The sequence below is a fragment of the Piliocolobus tephrosceles genome, chromosome 18 (genome assembly GCF_002776525.5).
Source record: "Piliocolobus tephrosceles isolate RC106 chromosome 18, ASM277652v3, whole genome shotgun sequence".
NCBI lineage: Eukaryota > Metazoa > Chordata > Mammalia > Primates > Cercopithecidae > Piliocolobus > Piliocolobus tephrosceles.
The window spans coordinates 50,446,879-50,463,718 of record NC_045451.1 but is presented as its reverse complement, the minus strand read 5'-3'; the positions used below and the strand labels follow the sequence as shown (position 1 = coordinate 50,463,718).

The 16,840-nt window shown below is 41.0% G+C and overlaps 1 protein-coding gene across 1 annotated transcript in view; it reads right to left on the bottom strand.

Moving 5' to 3' along the window:
* Positions 1–14,043: 14,043 nt before the first annotated feature.
* The window catches only part of TRAPPC8 (trafficking protein particle complex 8), a 112,711-nt gene continuing 109,914 nt past the window's right edge, over positions 14,044–16,840 (bottom strand). Inside the window, 1 exon segment of the mRNA XM_023207741.3 lies at positions 14,044–15,822. Within this exon segment, the coding sequence (XP_023063509.1) occupies positions 15,588–15,822 (235 nt within the window). The 3' untranslated portion in view covers positions 14,044–15,587.

The window sequence follows — 16,840 nt, the reverse complement described above, 5'->3', positions numbered from 1 at the left end:
ATTGACGAATGGGAACTAAAGAGCTTCTGCACAGCAAAAGAAATCACCATCAGAGTGAACAGGCAACCTACAGAATGGGAGAAAATTTTTACAATCTACCCATCTGACAAAGGGCTAATATCCAGAATCTACAAAGAACTTAAACAAATTTATAAGAAAAAAATCAAACAACCCCATCAAAAAGTGGGCAAAGGATATGAACTGACACTTCTCAAAGACATTTATGCAGCCAAGAGACACATGAAAAAATGCTCATCATAACTAGCCATCAGAGAAATGCAAATCAAAACCACAATGAGATACCATCTCACACCAGTTAGAATGGCAATCCTTAAAAAGTCAGGAAACAACAGGTGCTGGAGAGGATGTGGAGAAATAGGAACACTTTTACGCTGTTGGTGGGAGTGTGAATTAGTTCAACCACTGTGGAAGACAGTGTGGCAATTCCTCAAGGATCTAGAACTAGAAATACCATTTGATCCAGCCATCCCATTACTGGGTATATACCCAAAGGATTATAAACCATGCTGCTATAAAGACACATGCACACATATGTTTATTGTGGCACTATTCACAATAGCAGACTTGGAACCAACCCAAATGTCCGGCAGTGACAGACTGGATTAAGAAAATATGGCACATATACACCATGGAATACTATGCAGCCATAAAAAAGGATGAGTTCATGTCCTTTGTAGGGACACGGATGAAGCTAGAAACCATCATTCTGAGCCAACTGTTGCAAGGACAGAAACCAAACACCACATGTTCTCACTCATAGGTGGGAATAGAACAATGAGAACACTTGGACACAGGGTGGGGAACATCACACACTGGGGCTTGTCGTGGGGTGGGGTGAGGGAGGAGGGAGAGCATTAGGAGGAATACTTAATGTAAATGATGCGTTGATAGGTGCAGCACGACAACATGGCACATGTATACATATGTAACAAACCTGTACATTATACACATGTACCCTAGAACTTAGAGTATAATAAAAAATAAATAAATAAATAAAAATAAAAAAAGAAAATAATTTAACAGGTGAAAATGTGGACTTAATTTAAATGAACAATTTAAAGAGCTTTCTTTGTGTAAAACTTTATTAGTGGGACATTGTTTTGATCATTACAAATAATTTTAATTTTCAAAGTATCTCTTTTTATGGATCACTAACTAAATATACACATATGTGTATTTTAATGTTACAAACTAGGAAATATCACACACACATGACATTTTCTAATGCACAAATGGAGAACATGTAATTTTAAATCCCAACCCTACAATCATTTAAAAGTTAATATAAATCAGAGTTTAAATTTTTTCAATTAAGATCAGCTTTTCTTTTTACAATTGTATGATTCCTATCACACCATTCCAGCCCAGAAGAAAAGAAAAGAAACAATTACAAATACCACAAAATATGACAGTTGTGATACCCCTGTCATAAATAAGGGACTGAAAGGTAAAACTAATTTTCCTGCAAAGAGTTAAAAATCCTTTATAATATCACACCATCTCCTAAGGGAAAAGAGTTACACTAAATATAGAACATCTTGAATGCATGCAAAGCCAAAATGGCAAATAATCAAAAGGAAATAAGCTGTGAACCAGGTGTCAGACTCCTCAAAGAGAAAAGTTTGTGTGAGTATTGGGAACCCTAGAATTGCTTTATCAGTCATCTGAGGACATACAGACTGCAGAACAATCGTCTTGATCTGCAAAGAATTTCTGCTTATCATCAGACTGTTGTGGTGTAATACTAAGAGATAAATGTCTAGCACAGACTTTCTGCTTATGACGTTACACTGGAGGATATATATAAAAATGATTTCTAAGGCTATCCCTACTCCTTGGTTCTTGGCTAGCAATCTTAACAATTTCTTGATATGACACTTCTAAGGATAATTTTCCAAGTGGGTTGCATTCTAAAATTATTTTGCTACTCTTAACATTACTCAAAAAAAAAAAAAAAGCTTCTCAGATGTGCAAAGGTATTTTCAAGGGCTGTAACGGCTGTTTTCTGTTGGGAGATAATTCTCCATGAATCTGTTGCATTTCTGCATCTCTTGTGAGCCAAAGCATTAACTTCCATTTTGTTTCAGACTACCTTTTCGTGGATGTTTGTGTCAGCCTTGGAAGATTGAGATCTGTCTCTCTAAAACTGAGAGTTGATTGTTTCCTGTCCAGTATAACAATGCTAATATATCCCCCTACAGTGAAGGTCAGGTAGGTTTGCTTGTAGCCCTTTATAATAGATAGTTTATAAATATTTTAGAAACCGAAGTTTGAATCTATGTTGCCCCGCATTCAACCCCCCATGAAAGCCCATTGAGACAAATGGAACAATGAAGACTGAAATTTCAACTTTCGTTTCCATGTGGAAATTTTGCTATTTGGGCAATTTCACTCGTTTAGAAAACAGAATGTAGTTGGTGCCCTTGTTAACCTCAAGTCTTCACTAATTTCTTATTCAGTGCTGCAGCTTATAGTATTAGCTGTGCTTTGGGGCCTTAAGGAAGGGCTTAGACTGGCCACAGTTGGGACAAAGCAGCATGAAAAAAGCAGTGGCCAAAGAGAAGCCTGTTACCTGCCAATGGCCAGAGGCGACCCTAGAAGCCAGCACAGCTGCTGAGTAGACAAGAACAACCTGGATGGCTGTGAGTATCTTGGTGGATGATGAGGGGAACCTGGTCCAAAACTAGACTTCTTTTTTTTTTTTTTTTGAGATGAAGTCTGGCTCTGTCCCCCAGGCTGGAGCGCAGTGGTGTGATCTTGGCTCACTGCAATCTCTGCCTCCCAGGTTCAAGTGATTCTCCTGCCTCAGCCTCCCGAGTAGCTGGGGCTACAGGTGCCCACCACCACGCCTGGCTAATTTTTTGTATTTTTAGTAGAGAAGGGGTTTCACTGTGTTAGCCAGGATGGTCTCGATCTCCTGACCTCGTGATCCACCCACCTCAGCCTCTCAAAGTGCTGGGATTACAGATATGAACCACCGTGCCCGGCCCAAAGACTAGACTTCTAAAAAATGCCTCTGGGTCAGGTGTGGTGGCTCACTCTTGTAATCCCAGCACTTTGGGAGGCCAAGGTGGGCAGATCATGAGGTCAGGAGTTTGAGACCAACCTGATCAACATGATGAAACGCCGTCTCTACTAAAAATACAAAAATCAGCCAGATGTGGTGATGCACACCTCTAGTCCCAGCTACTCAGGAGGCTGAGGCAGGAGAACCACTTGAACCCAGGAGGCAGAGGTTGCAGTGAGCCAAGATCACGCCACTGCACTCCAGCCTGGGCAACAGAGCAAGACTCTGTCTCAAAAAAAAAAAAAAAAAAAAAAAAAAAAAAGACTCTGGGACAAATGCCCATCAACGATAGACTGGATAATGAAAATGTGGCACATATATACCATGGAATACTACACAGCCATAAAAAAGAATGAGTTCATGTCCTTTGCAGGAATATGGATGAAGCTGGAAACCATCATTCTCAGCAAACTAACACAGGAACAGAAAACCAAACACTGCATGTTCTCACTCATAAGTGGGAGTTGAACAATGAGAACATGTGGACACAGGGAGGGGAACATCACATGCTGGGGCCTGTTGTGGGAGGGAGGGCAAGGGGAGGGACAGCATTAGGAAAAACACCTAATGTAGATGATGGGTTGATGGGTGCAGCAAACCACCATGGCACGTATATACCTATGTAACAAACCTGCATGTTCTGCGCATGTACCCAAAACTTAAAGTATTAAAAAAAAAAAAAATGACTCTGGGAGACGAGAATTGAGGAGATAAGTGGTCAACAATAACAGTACTAAACTGAACCAAATTAACTGCTGTATTAAAAACTGGGTTTCAATAATAAAATGTGGCACATCAAACCAGCCTGCCCCTATAAAAATATCATCAGACAAATATTTTTGAACATATAGTCTATGCCCAGGCACTGCACAAAACCCATAGGTATAACATGATGAACAACATGGCTTCCTGCCAGGATCTTGAACACTCAGAGCGGACAACACCTATTACTGGCAAGGGCAACACAGTTTTATTAGAGTATGTTCAGCAAAAAATACCAATAGATTTAATAAAAGTAAACTTTATTTCTTTTGCACAAAGGTCTAGATAGACAGTCCCAGGCCACTATGTAGACTCTACAATCATTGGGACCATGGGCTTCTACTAAATTGTTGCTCCATCATCGATACATGGCTTCCACCTTGTGGAAGATTCTCAGTAATGGGAGGTCTCTCAAGAACCCACAAACATTCCCTGATAGACTCAGTTTGAGACAACTGCCAAGACCAGAGTGCCCAGAGACCATCAATGCCAGGTTATCACGGTACTGGTGAGGTAAGGCATTCCTACACCCTTGCTCCTCCTACTTAGGTACTCTTATCAAATTCTGGAAGATTCAGAGGCAGCCAAGCATACTGAGACAGGAAGGAGAAGCACAGTAGAAAAATGGAGAAGTTGGCCATCTTCCTCCCAAACCGATGCTTCCCAGGAGAGAAGCCAATGTTAACTTTATGAAATTCAGAATGCTGGTTATTAAACTTCTTGGAAAATTTAATTATTGAAATTCAGGCTGTTCTTGAAATTTAAGGTGACCAGAGAGCATTGGTCAAAAGAGTTATGGTACTCAACATTTCATTCATCAGTTCATTTCTTCTGTTCAATTCAACAAGAATTTCTAGTATGTGTCCTGCATTGTTCTAAGTATTAAGGAATGATATGAAAGAAGCAAATCTCACAGTTGATGTGCACAAGCCCCAAGTTCACAATCAAAATAAAGCCTAGAATCTTGAACAGAATTGGAAACTTAAAATAGTACAGTGGTTGCTATAGAGTGTCAACCTTAAATAAAGAGATTCAGGAAATACGGTTAAATGTAGAGTTTAGTCAAGCACAAATTTTAAGGATAGCCATCCAGGAACACAGATTCCAAAGAATGGAAGCCAGTGCTTCAAAGTGGAGAAGTTTTGGGGGTCATTTATATCAATAAGGTTTGGGAAGCTTAACAAGGTTTCAACATTTTCCACACAAGGTTAGCACGCAGTTACAGTAACCTGATTAACTGAGGTGGTGTGCTTTTTGGGAAAGGTATATTTAACATTCCACATTGAGGATATAACAGTCATGGGGTCTTCTGCACCATCTGGTCTGAATTAGATGCAAGATAATAAAGGAAGAAAGGCTAGCCATCATCAGGAGGGGGAGGTCTTATGTTTGGCGCCATTTAGTTGTTCCTAATTGATTTGCAGAACAAGAGCAACGAGAAAGAATGAATCTATAATCTGAGAACCAGAAATTGCAGCCACATGCATGTGCTCAGACCACACAGTCACATTTCCTTTAAGGCTCAACATAATTTTTAGGCTTCCAAAAATTACAATTAAGTTTGAATTATTTAGGTTTCATACAGCCATTTGAAATCACATCTATTAGAGGGCCTTACAAAGGGCCTTACAAAGTTCAAATGGAATTTAAGTAAATCGTGTTTTAAAATAATACATTTTTTGAGTACTTATTACTGTCAGTCACTGAGCTAAGAAATTTATGGAATTAGGTCAGCCAATCATCACAATGACCTAGTGAATTAGGAATTATTGTTGCTACACTATACAAACGAAAAAACTCAGATGGCTCTCCCAAAGTCTTATATGTGGTAAGGAGTAAAGCCATGAATTGAAACCTGGCTAGTGATGATTTAGGAACCTTTCAATACTAGCTCTTCCAAGGCAGTCTTGTTTGCAGAGATGACAGCCTGTATCAGTCTGTTTTCACACTGCTGTAAAGAAATACCTGAGACTGGGTAAATTATAAAGGAAAGAGGTTTCATTGACTCACAGTTCTGCATGGCTGGGGAGGCCTCAGGAAACTTACAATCATGGTGGAAGGCGAAGGGGAAGCAGGGCACCTTCTTCACAAGGCAGCAGGAGGGAGAATGAACACAGGAGGCACTACCGAACACTTATAAAACCATCAGACTTTACGGGAACTCACTCACTATCACAAGAACAGATGGGGGAAACTCCCCCTGTGATTCAATTCCCTCCACCTGGTCTCTCCCTTGACCCATGGGGACTATGGGGATTACAATTCAAGATGAGATTCACGTGGGAAGGAACACAGCCAAACTATATTATAGCCTGTTATTTGCAAGTAAATTTGCAAGTAAACTCCAAAAATGTATTACTGTTTAGAAAATATTACAACCTACCTTCAAATACTTAAAATAGTCAAATACTTTCTATAAACTTGATACATCAATCTGGATATCGATTTTGAAATTTAAAGGTACCAGAATAAGCTCCACGAAAAATATATCACTTTGACAAGAATTATTTTGAGTTATAGGCAACTGAGAACCAGTAGATGCAGGAAAAGCTTTTTACTTCCCACTATCTAAAAAGAAAGTATAAAATTTTCCTTTCATAAAGGATATTTATATTTATAAAGGAAATTTCCATTGTAAAGATGTCTCCATACCAAGATGAGAGGCTCCTGGAGACACTCCTTACCACCTGATATGGTTTGGCAGCGTCCTCACCCAAATCTCATCTTGAATTGTAGTTCCCAAAATCCCCACGTGTCATGGGAGGGACCAGGTGGGAGGCAATCTAATCATGGGTGTGGTTCCTCTCATGCTGTTCTCGAAATAGTGAGTGAGTTCACGGGAGATCTGATGGTTGTATAAGGGGCTTTCCCCCCGTTTTGCTCAGCACTTCTGCTGCCACCATGTGAAGAACGACGAGTTTGCTTCCCCTACCACCATGATTGTAAATTTCCTGAGGCCTCCCCAGCCACGCTGAACTGTGAGTCAATTAGACCTCTTTCCTTTATTAATTATCAGTCTCAGATATGTCTTTATTAGCAGCGTGAGAATGAACTAATACACCACCTGAGAGGCTCTTCTCAGCATGACAAAACAACTTTTAGTTATCATGCGTTTCCTCTCATTCTCCTTCCCAGAACTTGCCCCCAACTCCAGCCCCAATCCCCCTTTCTTTTGTTTAGCCTAAAATGGTATCTAAGTTTCAATCATCTGGCCACCTCCTCAGGTCACATTTTTTCTTTGTGAGCTACTCCAAATTCTGCTATGTGTTACCTCATATAACGCTAATTTCAACAGTTTAAAGGCAAGGGTATGGACAACATTGATGCAAACTTGCACTCCTAGTGCCCTCTAGTGGATATAGTTGGTTTCACGCATCACTTGCTAGGGTTTTAGTGAAACTTTCCATAAAAAGGAATGCTCTGTCACTAGACTCTGTCCTCTCTCCTTTCTCTTCCTCTATTTTTTGGTCTTGTCCATGTTCCCAAGATATACTGACAATGTTACTCAGTGTTAATGCTAATAAAACTCTATTTACAAAACAGGTGTTTATTTAGAAAAATAGCTGAACCCATTTATTTGTGTCTGGTGGTTTTTGTGCTGAAACAAAAGAACTGAGCGGTTGCAACAAAGACTGTATGACCTGCAAGGCCTAAAATATGTATTATCTGTCATTTTACAAAAAAACTTCACTAACCTCTAATCATGGAACATATCACTAGTTCTGAAAGATGCTTTGGCTAGGAAAGACTAGTCCCCAGTTGAATATGTTTGGGAAACCCTCCTTTAATACATTAAGCAGTCAAGAAACCTCTTTAATTTTAATTCTGTATTTATTTGATTAGTTTACTCTGGGAATTCTTTTTTTCACTGAAGACCTATTAATATCGTATTCATTGAAATGCATTTTGGGAAATATTACTTTATAATATTGTGTTTTCTTAGAGTCAACATTTCTGTTTTTCGTAATAGAAGAATTGCTTTCTAAAGAGTAGCACTATGCTTAGCTTTTATTTATTGTATAACAATATTTTAAAAATTCATTTTCAGTCGGGCACGGTGGCTTATGTCTGTAATCCCAGCACTTTGGGAGGCTGAGGCGGGCGGATCACCTGAGGTCAGGAGTTCAAGACCAGCCTGGCCAACATGGTGAAACCCTGTCTCTATTAAAAATACAAAAATTAGTCAGGCATGGTGGTATGTACCTGTAACCCCAGCTACTTGGGAGGCTGAGGTGGGAGGATCTTGTGAGCCCAGAAGGTGAAGGTTGCAGTGAGGCAAGATCACACCACTGCACTCCGCTCCGGGCGACACAGTGAGACCCTGTCTTTAAAAAAAAAAAAAAAAAAAATCTAGTTAGGCCAGTAGCCTATACCTGTCAGAGGAATTCGAACCAGAGATACTCCATTTTGAGTGAGGGCTAGGAAAATGAGGCTGAGACTTGCTTGGCTGCATGCTCAGAAAAATAGGCATTCCTAGCCTCTAGATGTTACAGTTAAGGGAACAAATTAAGTTTACTAAAACAGATCCAGAACAAAAAAGGCATTCCTAACTTTGCTTTAAAGATGATAATCTCTATTCTTGCAAAATATAGTAATTAAGAAAATTAATTCTTTATCACAAACCCTTGTAGCAGAACACATCTCCCCATATACACAAGCATTGTACCTAGGGTCGATGTGTTCCTCCTCTTACTTTTGGGAACATCCTGCTCTATCTGTGGAGCAGCTGTCCTTTCACCACTTTACTTTCTTAACAAACTCCCTTTTGCTTTGCACTGTGGACTCGGCCTGAATTCTTTCTTGGATGAGATCCAAGAATCCTCTTGGGGTCTGGATCAGGACCCCTTCCCTGTAACATACGCACTGGAGTGGCATTCTCCACCCAGGGCTAAAATTCAGTCCTGGTTCCGGTCACTAAGCTATCAGAGGGTTCTGTCCCTTGATTCCAATCTGAAGTTTAGCTGAACCTTGTTGTCCATCATATCCGAATTGAGTGAACCCTTCTGCCAAAAAGTGGGAAACTGGAACTTCCCCAAGCATCTAAGTAATCATATGATTGTCTTGTTACTATGAAATATTTGTATATGTGGCCAAATTCATTGTAGCATACTAGTGGGTAGACAGCCTGAGAGGAGGAGAGCTGTAGTGAATGCAAATACACATCCCAGTGTTAGTGATATGGCTCTGAGTGGAGGAACACCAGGGCTCTTGTCTCACGCCAATTAGATAAAATGACACAGACACACGTGGAGTGGTTTTTAAGGAGTGAAGAGTTTAATAGGCAAGAAAGAAGGGAGAAGCTCCCCCGTATAGAGACAGAGGGGGAGTGTGTAATGAAAAGGGTTGGGATGAGTTAGGGAGGGCTAGTGTGGAAGCAGCTTTTAGGGCTGTTTTTTAAGGAATGGAAAGGGGAGTGGAGAAAGGATTTAGGATTTCTGGGGTCAGCTGGGTTTATCTAGAACAGAATGGGTTGTGGAGGGAGGTATTGAGGATAGGAGAGTACATGGGTTTGGCACCATGGGGTGGATAGGCAAGACAATTTGGTTGAAAAGGCGCAGATCCTGAACTAACCTGTAAGACTTGTCTGGTTTTCGGACAGGTAAAATGGGGGAATTGTAAGGAGAGTTCATAGGCTTTAAAAGGCCATGCTGTAACAGGCAAGTGATAACAGGCTTTAATCCTTTTAAAGCGTGCTGTGGGATGGGATATTGGCATTGAGCAGGGTCAGGGTGATTAGGTTTTAATGGGATGGTGAGGGGAGCATGATCGGTCACTAAGGAGGGAGTAGAGGTGTCCTATACTTGTGGATTAAGGTGGGAGACACAGAGGGAGGATGTGAAGGAGGCTTTGAACTGGGGAAAAGGGGGGCAATGAGGTGTGGCTGTAGCCTAGGAATAGTCAGGGAAGCAGATAATTTAGTTAAAATATCTTGATCTAATAAGGGAGCTGGGCAGGTGGGGATAACTAAAAAGGAATGTATAAAAGAATATTGTCCAAGTCGGCACCAGAGTTGGGAAGTTTTAAGAGGTTTAGAAGCCCGACCATCAATACCCACAACAGTTATGGAGGCAAAGGAAACAAGTCCTTGAAAAGAAGGTAATGTGGAGTGGGTAGCCTCCATATTGCGTATTGATTAAGAAGGGGGCGAACTTACCCTCCACAAGTGTCTGGGATGGTCCAGGAGGCTTCTGAGGTGATTGGGCAGCGTTAGTCTTCAGCCGCTAAGCCAAGAAGATCTGGGAAGGCGTCAGTCAGAGAGCCTTGGGCCAGAGTACCAGGGGCTCTGGGAGTGGCTGCCAGGCGAGCTGGACACTCTGACTTCCCGTGGGGTCCCACACAGATGGGACATGGCTTAGGAGGAATCCCGGGCTGCGGCCATTCCTTGGCCCAGTAGCCAGATTTCCAGCACTTGAAGCAAGATCCTGTGGGAGGGGGAGGCGGTCCTGGAGGAACACCTGGCCGTTGTGGTTCAGGCATTTTGAAGTTCTTGTGTGTCGGAGATGTGGCTGGAATTTCTCTCACGGTGGAGGCAAGGAATTGCAACTCAGAAATACGTTGCTACTTGGCTGCCTCTACTCTATTTTTGTACCCCTTGAAGGTGAGGTTAATTAAGTCTTGTTGTGGGGTTTGAGGGCCAGAATCTAATTTTTGGAGCTTTTTCTAAAGTCAGGAACGGGTTGGGTAATAAAATGCATCTTGAGAATAAGACGGCCTTCTGGCCTCTCTGGGTCTAGGGCGGTAAAGCGTCTAAGGGTTGTTGCCAAATGGGCCACGAACTGGGTTGAGTTTTTATATTTGATGAAAAAGAGCCTAAACGCTGATTTGGGAGAGCTCGGATAAATAAAAAGGAGCATTACCTTGACTATGCCTTTAGCTCCAGCCACTTCTTTAAGAGGAAATTGTTGGGCAGGTGGGGGAGGGCTAGTTGCAGAACGAAACTGTAACCTGGACCGCGTGTGAGGAGGGGAGGTGATAAAAGCATTATAGGGTGGGGAGTGGAGGCTGAAGAAGAATTGGTACCTGGCTCAGCCTGGCGAGGACCAGCTTGAGGAGGGGAGAAGTCAGATGGGTCCGTGGGAAAGGATTCGAAGGACTCAGATCTTGGGGTAGAGACTGAAGGACCAGACAGGAGAGAAAGAAGAAAGATTTGGGACAAGTCGCATTGGGAGCAGAGACTAGGGAGGGACCAATGTGTAAAAGAATGCCTGGATGTCAGGTACCTCGAACCATTTGCCCATTTTTCAACAAAAATCATCCAGGTCTTGTAAAATGGAGAAATCAAAAGTGCCATTTTCTGGATAGTTAGAACCATTATAGAGTTTGTATTGGGGCCAAGCAGTGTTGCAAAAGAAAAAAAGATGCTTAGGTTTTAGGTCAGGTGAGAGTTGAAGAGGTTTTAAGTTTTTGAGAACACAGGCTAAGGGAGAAGAAGCGGGAATGGAGGGTGGAAGTTTGCCCATGGTGAAGGAGGCGAGCCAAGAGAAAAGAGAGGGTAGAGACACGGAGAAGGGGGGTGATGAGCAGCTAAAGCAGGCGTCCCTGCAATTGACTTGCCACCAAGGGAATGTGGGTGAATGATCAAGGCAGGCGTCCCTGCGGTGATCAGACACCAGTGGAGTGTGGTGAATACCCAGGCAGGCGTCCCTGCATGATTAAACACCAAGGGAAGACTGTCTTCTTGAGTCTGTGACTGTTGCTGGAGTTTTGGGTCCATGGATAAAACGTGTCTCCTTTGTCTCTAATAGAGAGGAAAAAGAGCTGGAATTGGAAGGACAGGGAGACTGAAGGGTAGCGAGAGAGGCTGGAGAAGAGGTGAAAAGACCACTTACCCGATTTGAAATTGGTGAGATGTTCCTTGGGCTAGTTGGTCTGAGGACTCGAGGTTGTAGGTGGATCTCCTCACAGAGTGAGGGAGAGGACAGGGGACCGGCGTCCCAAAGAAGTCCCAGTCTTCGGCACCAAATGTCATGTGCGTCCACGTGAAGAGACCACCAAACGGGCTTTGTGTGAGCAACAAGGCTGTTTATTTCACCTGGGTGCAGGTGGGCTGAGTCCGAAAAGAGAGTAAAGGGAGATAGGGGTGGGGCCATTTTATAGGATTTGGGTGGGTAGTGGAAAATTACAGTCAAAGGCGATGTTCTCTGGCAGGCAGGGGCGGGGGTCACAAGGTGCTCAGTCGGGGAGCTTCTAAGCCAGCAGAAGGAATTTCACAAGGTAATGTCATCGGTTAAGGCAGGAACCAGCCACTTCTTTTGTGATTCTTCAGTTGCTTCAGGCCATCTGGATGTATACGTGCAGGTCACAGGGGATACGATGGCTTCGCTTTGGCTCAGAGGCCTGACAGTGTTTGCCTCTTGGGCTCATTCAAATTCCAAAGAGAATCATTTACAAGTTACTGCCTCCAGGTTCATTCACCTCCACTAACAATCATTTACTCCTCAAAATTGCCACACCTCAAGTCTCCCTTTCCCCTGTGAAGTGTAGAGTAGCATCTGGACCTCACTGGGTTACTGGGAAATCGTTGTCATGTGACTCCCCTGTGCTTAAGCAGGTTAAGTAAGTTTCACGTGCCTTCTTCTAGATCAGCTTATTGTCAGTTTATTTTCAATGAACTTTTTGAAGGCACAGGGGAAGCTTTCCCTTGGCGCCTACATCTCGGTGCCCGGAACAGACCCAGTTTAGCCCACTGTCCCCATCATTGTAATTGTTAATAGTGCCCTCCTTCATTCTCAAAATGTCTCCTTTGGGATGAAAACGTTATGTGGTCATCCTAACTCTCATCTACCTATACCTAGTAGAGACTGCATGTATCTGCCCAAAAGAACCTAATAATTGTGAATGGCAAAATAGGCCAACCAACACCAAAACCTCTAAGAGTTCATAGTTCTGATCAATAGCCAAGAAATAACAAAATTGATAGGCAAGCTGGGATTGTCAACCCCAGCCTTATTATATGTTTAACCTAACTGAACAAATGAGCTACTGGAAACTCAATTTTCATTTCAATATCCTTGAAGTAGAAAATTAGTCTTGGAACAAATCACCGTATCTTAGGGGCACGTGTTTAAAACACTGGCCTAAGTGCCTAGAACTTTGAAAGATTAACATTTCCATGATGTGCCTGACAATTTAATCGACGTTATAAAGTGCTTCTCAGGCTTCCTGGGACAATGTTTCCCAAAGTGTACCATGCAGATCCTTTCTTCAGAACCGGGGCTTGTTAAAATCCAGATTTAAAAACAACAAACGAAAACAAAAGGAAATTCACAACAAAAACAAAGTTTCATCCCCAAACCAGACCAACAAAATTGGGTTAAGGAGGTAGAACCTCTGGTATTACATTTTTAGTAACGCCCTAATGATTACGCTCCTACATTTTGAGAACCACTGCTCTACTGGGTTCTAAAAGCTGGAAGATTCCATAAAATTCCTTAGTTCTTGGCCAACTGCAATGTAGACGTCAGAACATTTCTCATGGTCTATGCCCAGAGGTACGCTGATGAATGTTTATCAGATTATTCTGCAGGGGAAAAAAAAATCTTTTAAACTGCGTTTGTGTAAAGTTTGTATAGCACACACTTTACAAGTAACAATAAAATATGCAATACTCTTTACGTAAATTCCAAAAAGTCAATTGATTCTCAGGGTAGTTTGATTTTTGCTGAGCTCTTGTATAGAAAACCAACCTATGTTGCAATTGATAAGCAAGAATAATTTCAGTATGAACGCTGGTTGATATTTTTGTTTATATTAAGGAGGAAGAGGAATTGAGAAAACATGTTGGATCTTCACTAGTTCATCAGTGATATGGGCAACTTCTTTGTTGAACTGGGTTAACAGCTGGAAAGTGTTAACACTTTTCAGATACTGCAGGAATATTTTCCTAAACTATTTGTGCTACTCGTAATAGCTACAAATATGCAACACTTTTAAATTTAATATACATCACTAACATTTTCTCCAACACTTTCTTAGGTCTAGCGTAGACAACAAAAATAAATCAAGCTCTGGTGTGTAGCATTTGCTGGTTTTCCTGAGGTAAACATTCCACTATCATCGATTCCAAGCTACCAGCAAGTCACTGAATGCAGGGTTGGCAAGAGATGAACAGAAACACACTATTACATATTTCCAGGATACAGATGCAACAGAAATAAATAATCTTGAGTAATATTTACGAAGTAATTTTGAGTGCTTTATTAGCTTTATTTTTAATATATTCAGTTGTAGGTTTATGTAGTTTAATTTTTTTATTAGTGTCTAACAATCTGTTCAATTTAATATTCAGCTGAGTGGTTTAAATATGAGATACCACTGTGACTATGCCTCCTTCTCATTCTTGTATTTCCTTTGCTCCTCAGACTTTTTTATAAGCCCATGGCCCTAAACTCTCAAGAAGGAAATGAGTGTCCTTAGAATGTGACCTTCCTCTCCACCTTGTCCCACACCTGCTAAGACACAGAGTGGAAGGAGCTGAGAAGCCAGAGACCTACTTAAGATCCAGAAGCATGAGCAGCAGTTGCAGAGAGGCACACAGACTAACCACCCCTCTCTCTCAAGAAAAGTTGTTTCAAGTACAAGTTTGGAATCTTCAGTCTGAAAACGGGGTCTTTTGATCTCTCCCCACTTTGGTGCAGTGTGCTCTGATTAGTGCCGGGATTGAAATGGAACACACCATCGTAGCTGTCAATGGCACAAGGACCCCATCTGCTCCAGACTTGGCTGACCCTGGCTCTTGTACTCCCTGCCACCCACCCCTACACCCTGTCTTCCCTCCTTCTCCAATTACAAGAGAGCTTCATCTGAAACACGCTTGCTCCCATTTCTTTATCTGCAGCAGAGCTGAATTGAAATTTCCTATGTCCAAATGCCCATTCTCTGAATAAAAAGTTATTTTGAAACCAGACTTTCTAATCAACAGATACTCTATACAGTGAATAGCATGTCTTTATTCTATTTACAGTACATTTGTTATAAATATAATACATTTTTGAAAAGCTTATTTTTAATTGAGATTTATATTTTAAACAGATCAACTCAATTGTTAACGTTATATAATAAAGAATATGATAATTTTAATGACAAAAATTGTATTGTGAAATAGTACACTCTACTGAGATGAATGAGGGGGAAAAAAGTCAAAACTCCTTTCAAAACTATATTCAAAGCATCAGAAAAAATTTTTTTTTCTTTTTACAAAGTTATGTATAAGCCATAGGGACCACCAGATACTGAAATATGAAGACTCTATGACCAAAGTTCAAAACTGATTTTAAGGAACTGTGTGAAGCAAGACAGGAAAATTTGTATTTAACACTCTATAGAACTTCACAGTAAAGCTGGAATTTAGAGACTAATGGCTTAACAGGAGTACTGCCAACAACGCCTTTCCTTTCTCAGAATCATCTCCTAATATTCATATGCCATTGACAAGTTGTAACAGCAGACTTAGACTTTGTGTTTTCTTAAGATGGGGCTTAATAAGGTGCACAGATATGTTGAAATCCTGTATTATGAGCATGTAAATTATTCTCAGGGTTTAAAGAAATACAGAAAAAGAATGTAAGTATTCTCAGTCCAACGTGCTTTGCATCATAAACAAAATGACAAGTCAAAGTATTTTGCAGGGATAAGATATCAATCAACCTCCATAACAAGTTAGGTATATCAAATACTGCTGTAAAGCCCATCCAGCACAAACTGATTATCGTGGATTTCAGTACAAATGTCCAACTTGTCACACATTATTGATGATGATCAGGGCAGGCATGGAATTCTGCTGACTTGTTTCAAACACTGTAACTTGGTCCGATAACTTGGCAAATACCCTAGGAGTTCCAAGGTTATAAACACCTGTATGAACAAAGCACGCTTTCAGCTGCAGACTATGAATCTCCTGGCTTTTAAGTTGAAGTTTATACTGTGTTTGTCCAAGCCACGTGAATGACCCATGGATTTCCAGTGCTTCTGGACTAAGGGAGGAGGAAAATGGTAAGTTGCAGGATTTTTTCTTTATAACTTTTTTCCCCAAAGTCACATTAACATATCCCTTTCAGCCAGGCGCGGTGGCTCATGCCTATGATCCCAGCACTTTGGGAGGCCGAGGCAGGTGGATCACCTGAGGTTAGGAGTTCAAGACCAGTCTACCAACATAATGAAGCCCCATCGCTACTAAAAATACAAAATTAGCCAGGTATGGTGGTGCGTGCTCGTAATCCCAGCCACTCAAGGAGGCTGAGGCAGGAGAATCGCTTGAACCTGGGAGGTGGAGGTGGAGGTTGCAGTGAGCTGAGACTGCGTCACTGCACTCTAGCCCATGACAGAGCAAGACTCCATCTCAAGAAAAAAACAAACATACATATGCCTTTCATCTAACAATTCTATTTCTAAAAATTATTTTATGAAGCCAACTGTTTATTAATAATAGCAACATCATTACTATAACAGCTAACATTTATTATTAATAGTTACTATTTTCTAGGCACAATGCTAAGAGTGGATTATTTCATTTAATGCCCATAAGAGTATGTTAGAACTCGGTTTCAAATCTAAGCTTTTAAACCTTTAGTTGGCCATATATAAATGTGTGTACATGAATGCTTATAATATTGAAACTGTTTATAATATTGAAAAATGGAAAACAACCCAGTAGCCCCCAATAAAGTATTGTTAATAAATTTATGATACACAAAATCATATATATAGGTGTGTGTCTGGATTTCAGAGAACTGTCTCAGATCCTGTTTGGGGTGTTATACAAAAATATTAAGTGCATGCTTCATAGTATTTTTCCAAAAATTCAAAAATTTCTGAATTCCCAAAAGCATTTGGCTCTAGGAGTATGTGATGTGGGATTGTGGGACTGAATTTTTTTTAAGTACTATTTTATAATCAAGAAAAAAAATCTTTAATATTTAAAACCTCTGTAACACATCTGTAAGCCTTCTGTATTACCAAATAAAAAACCAGGACACGCTTTAGTAACTTTCT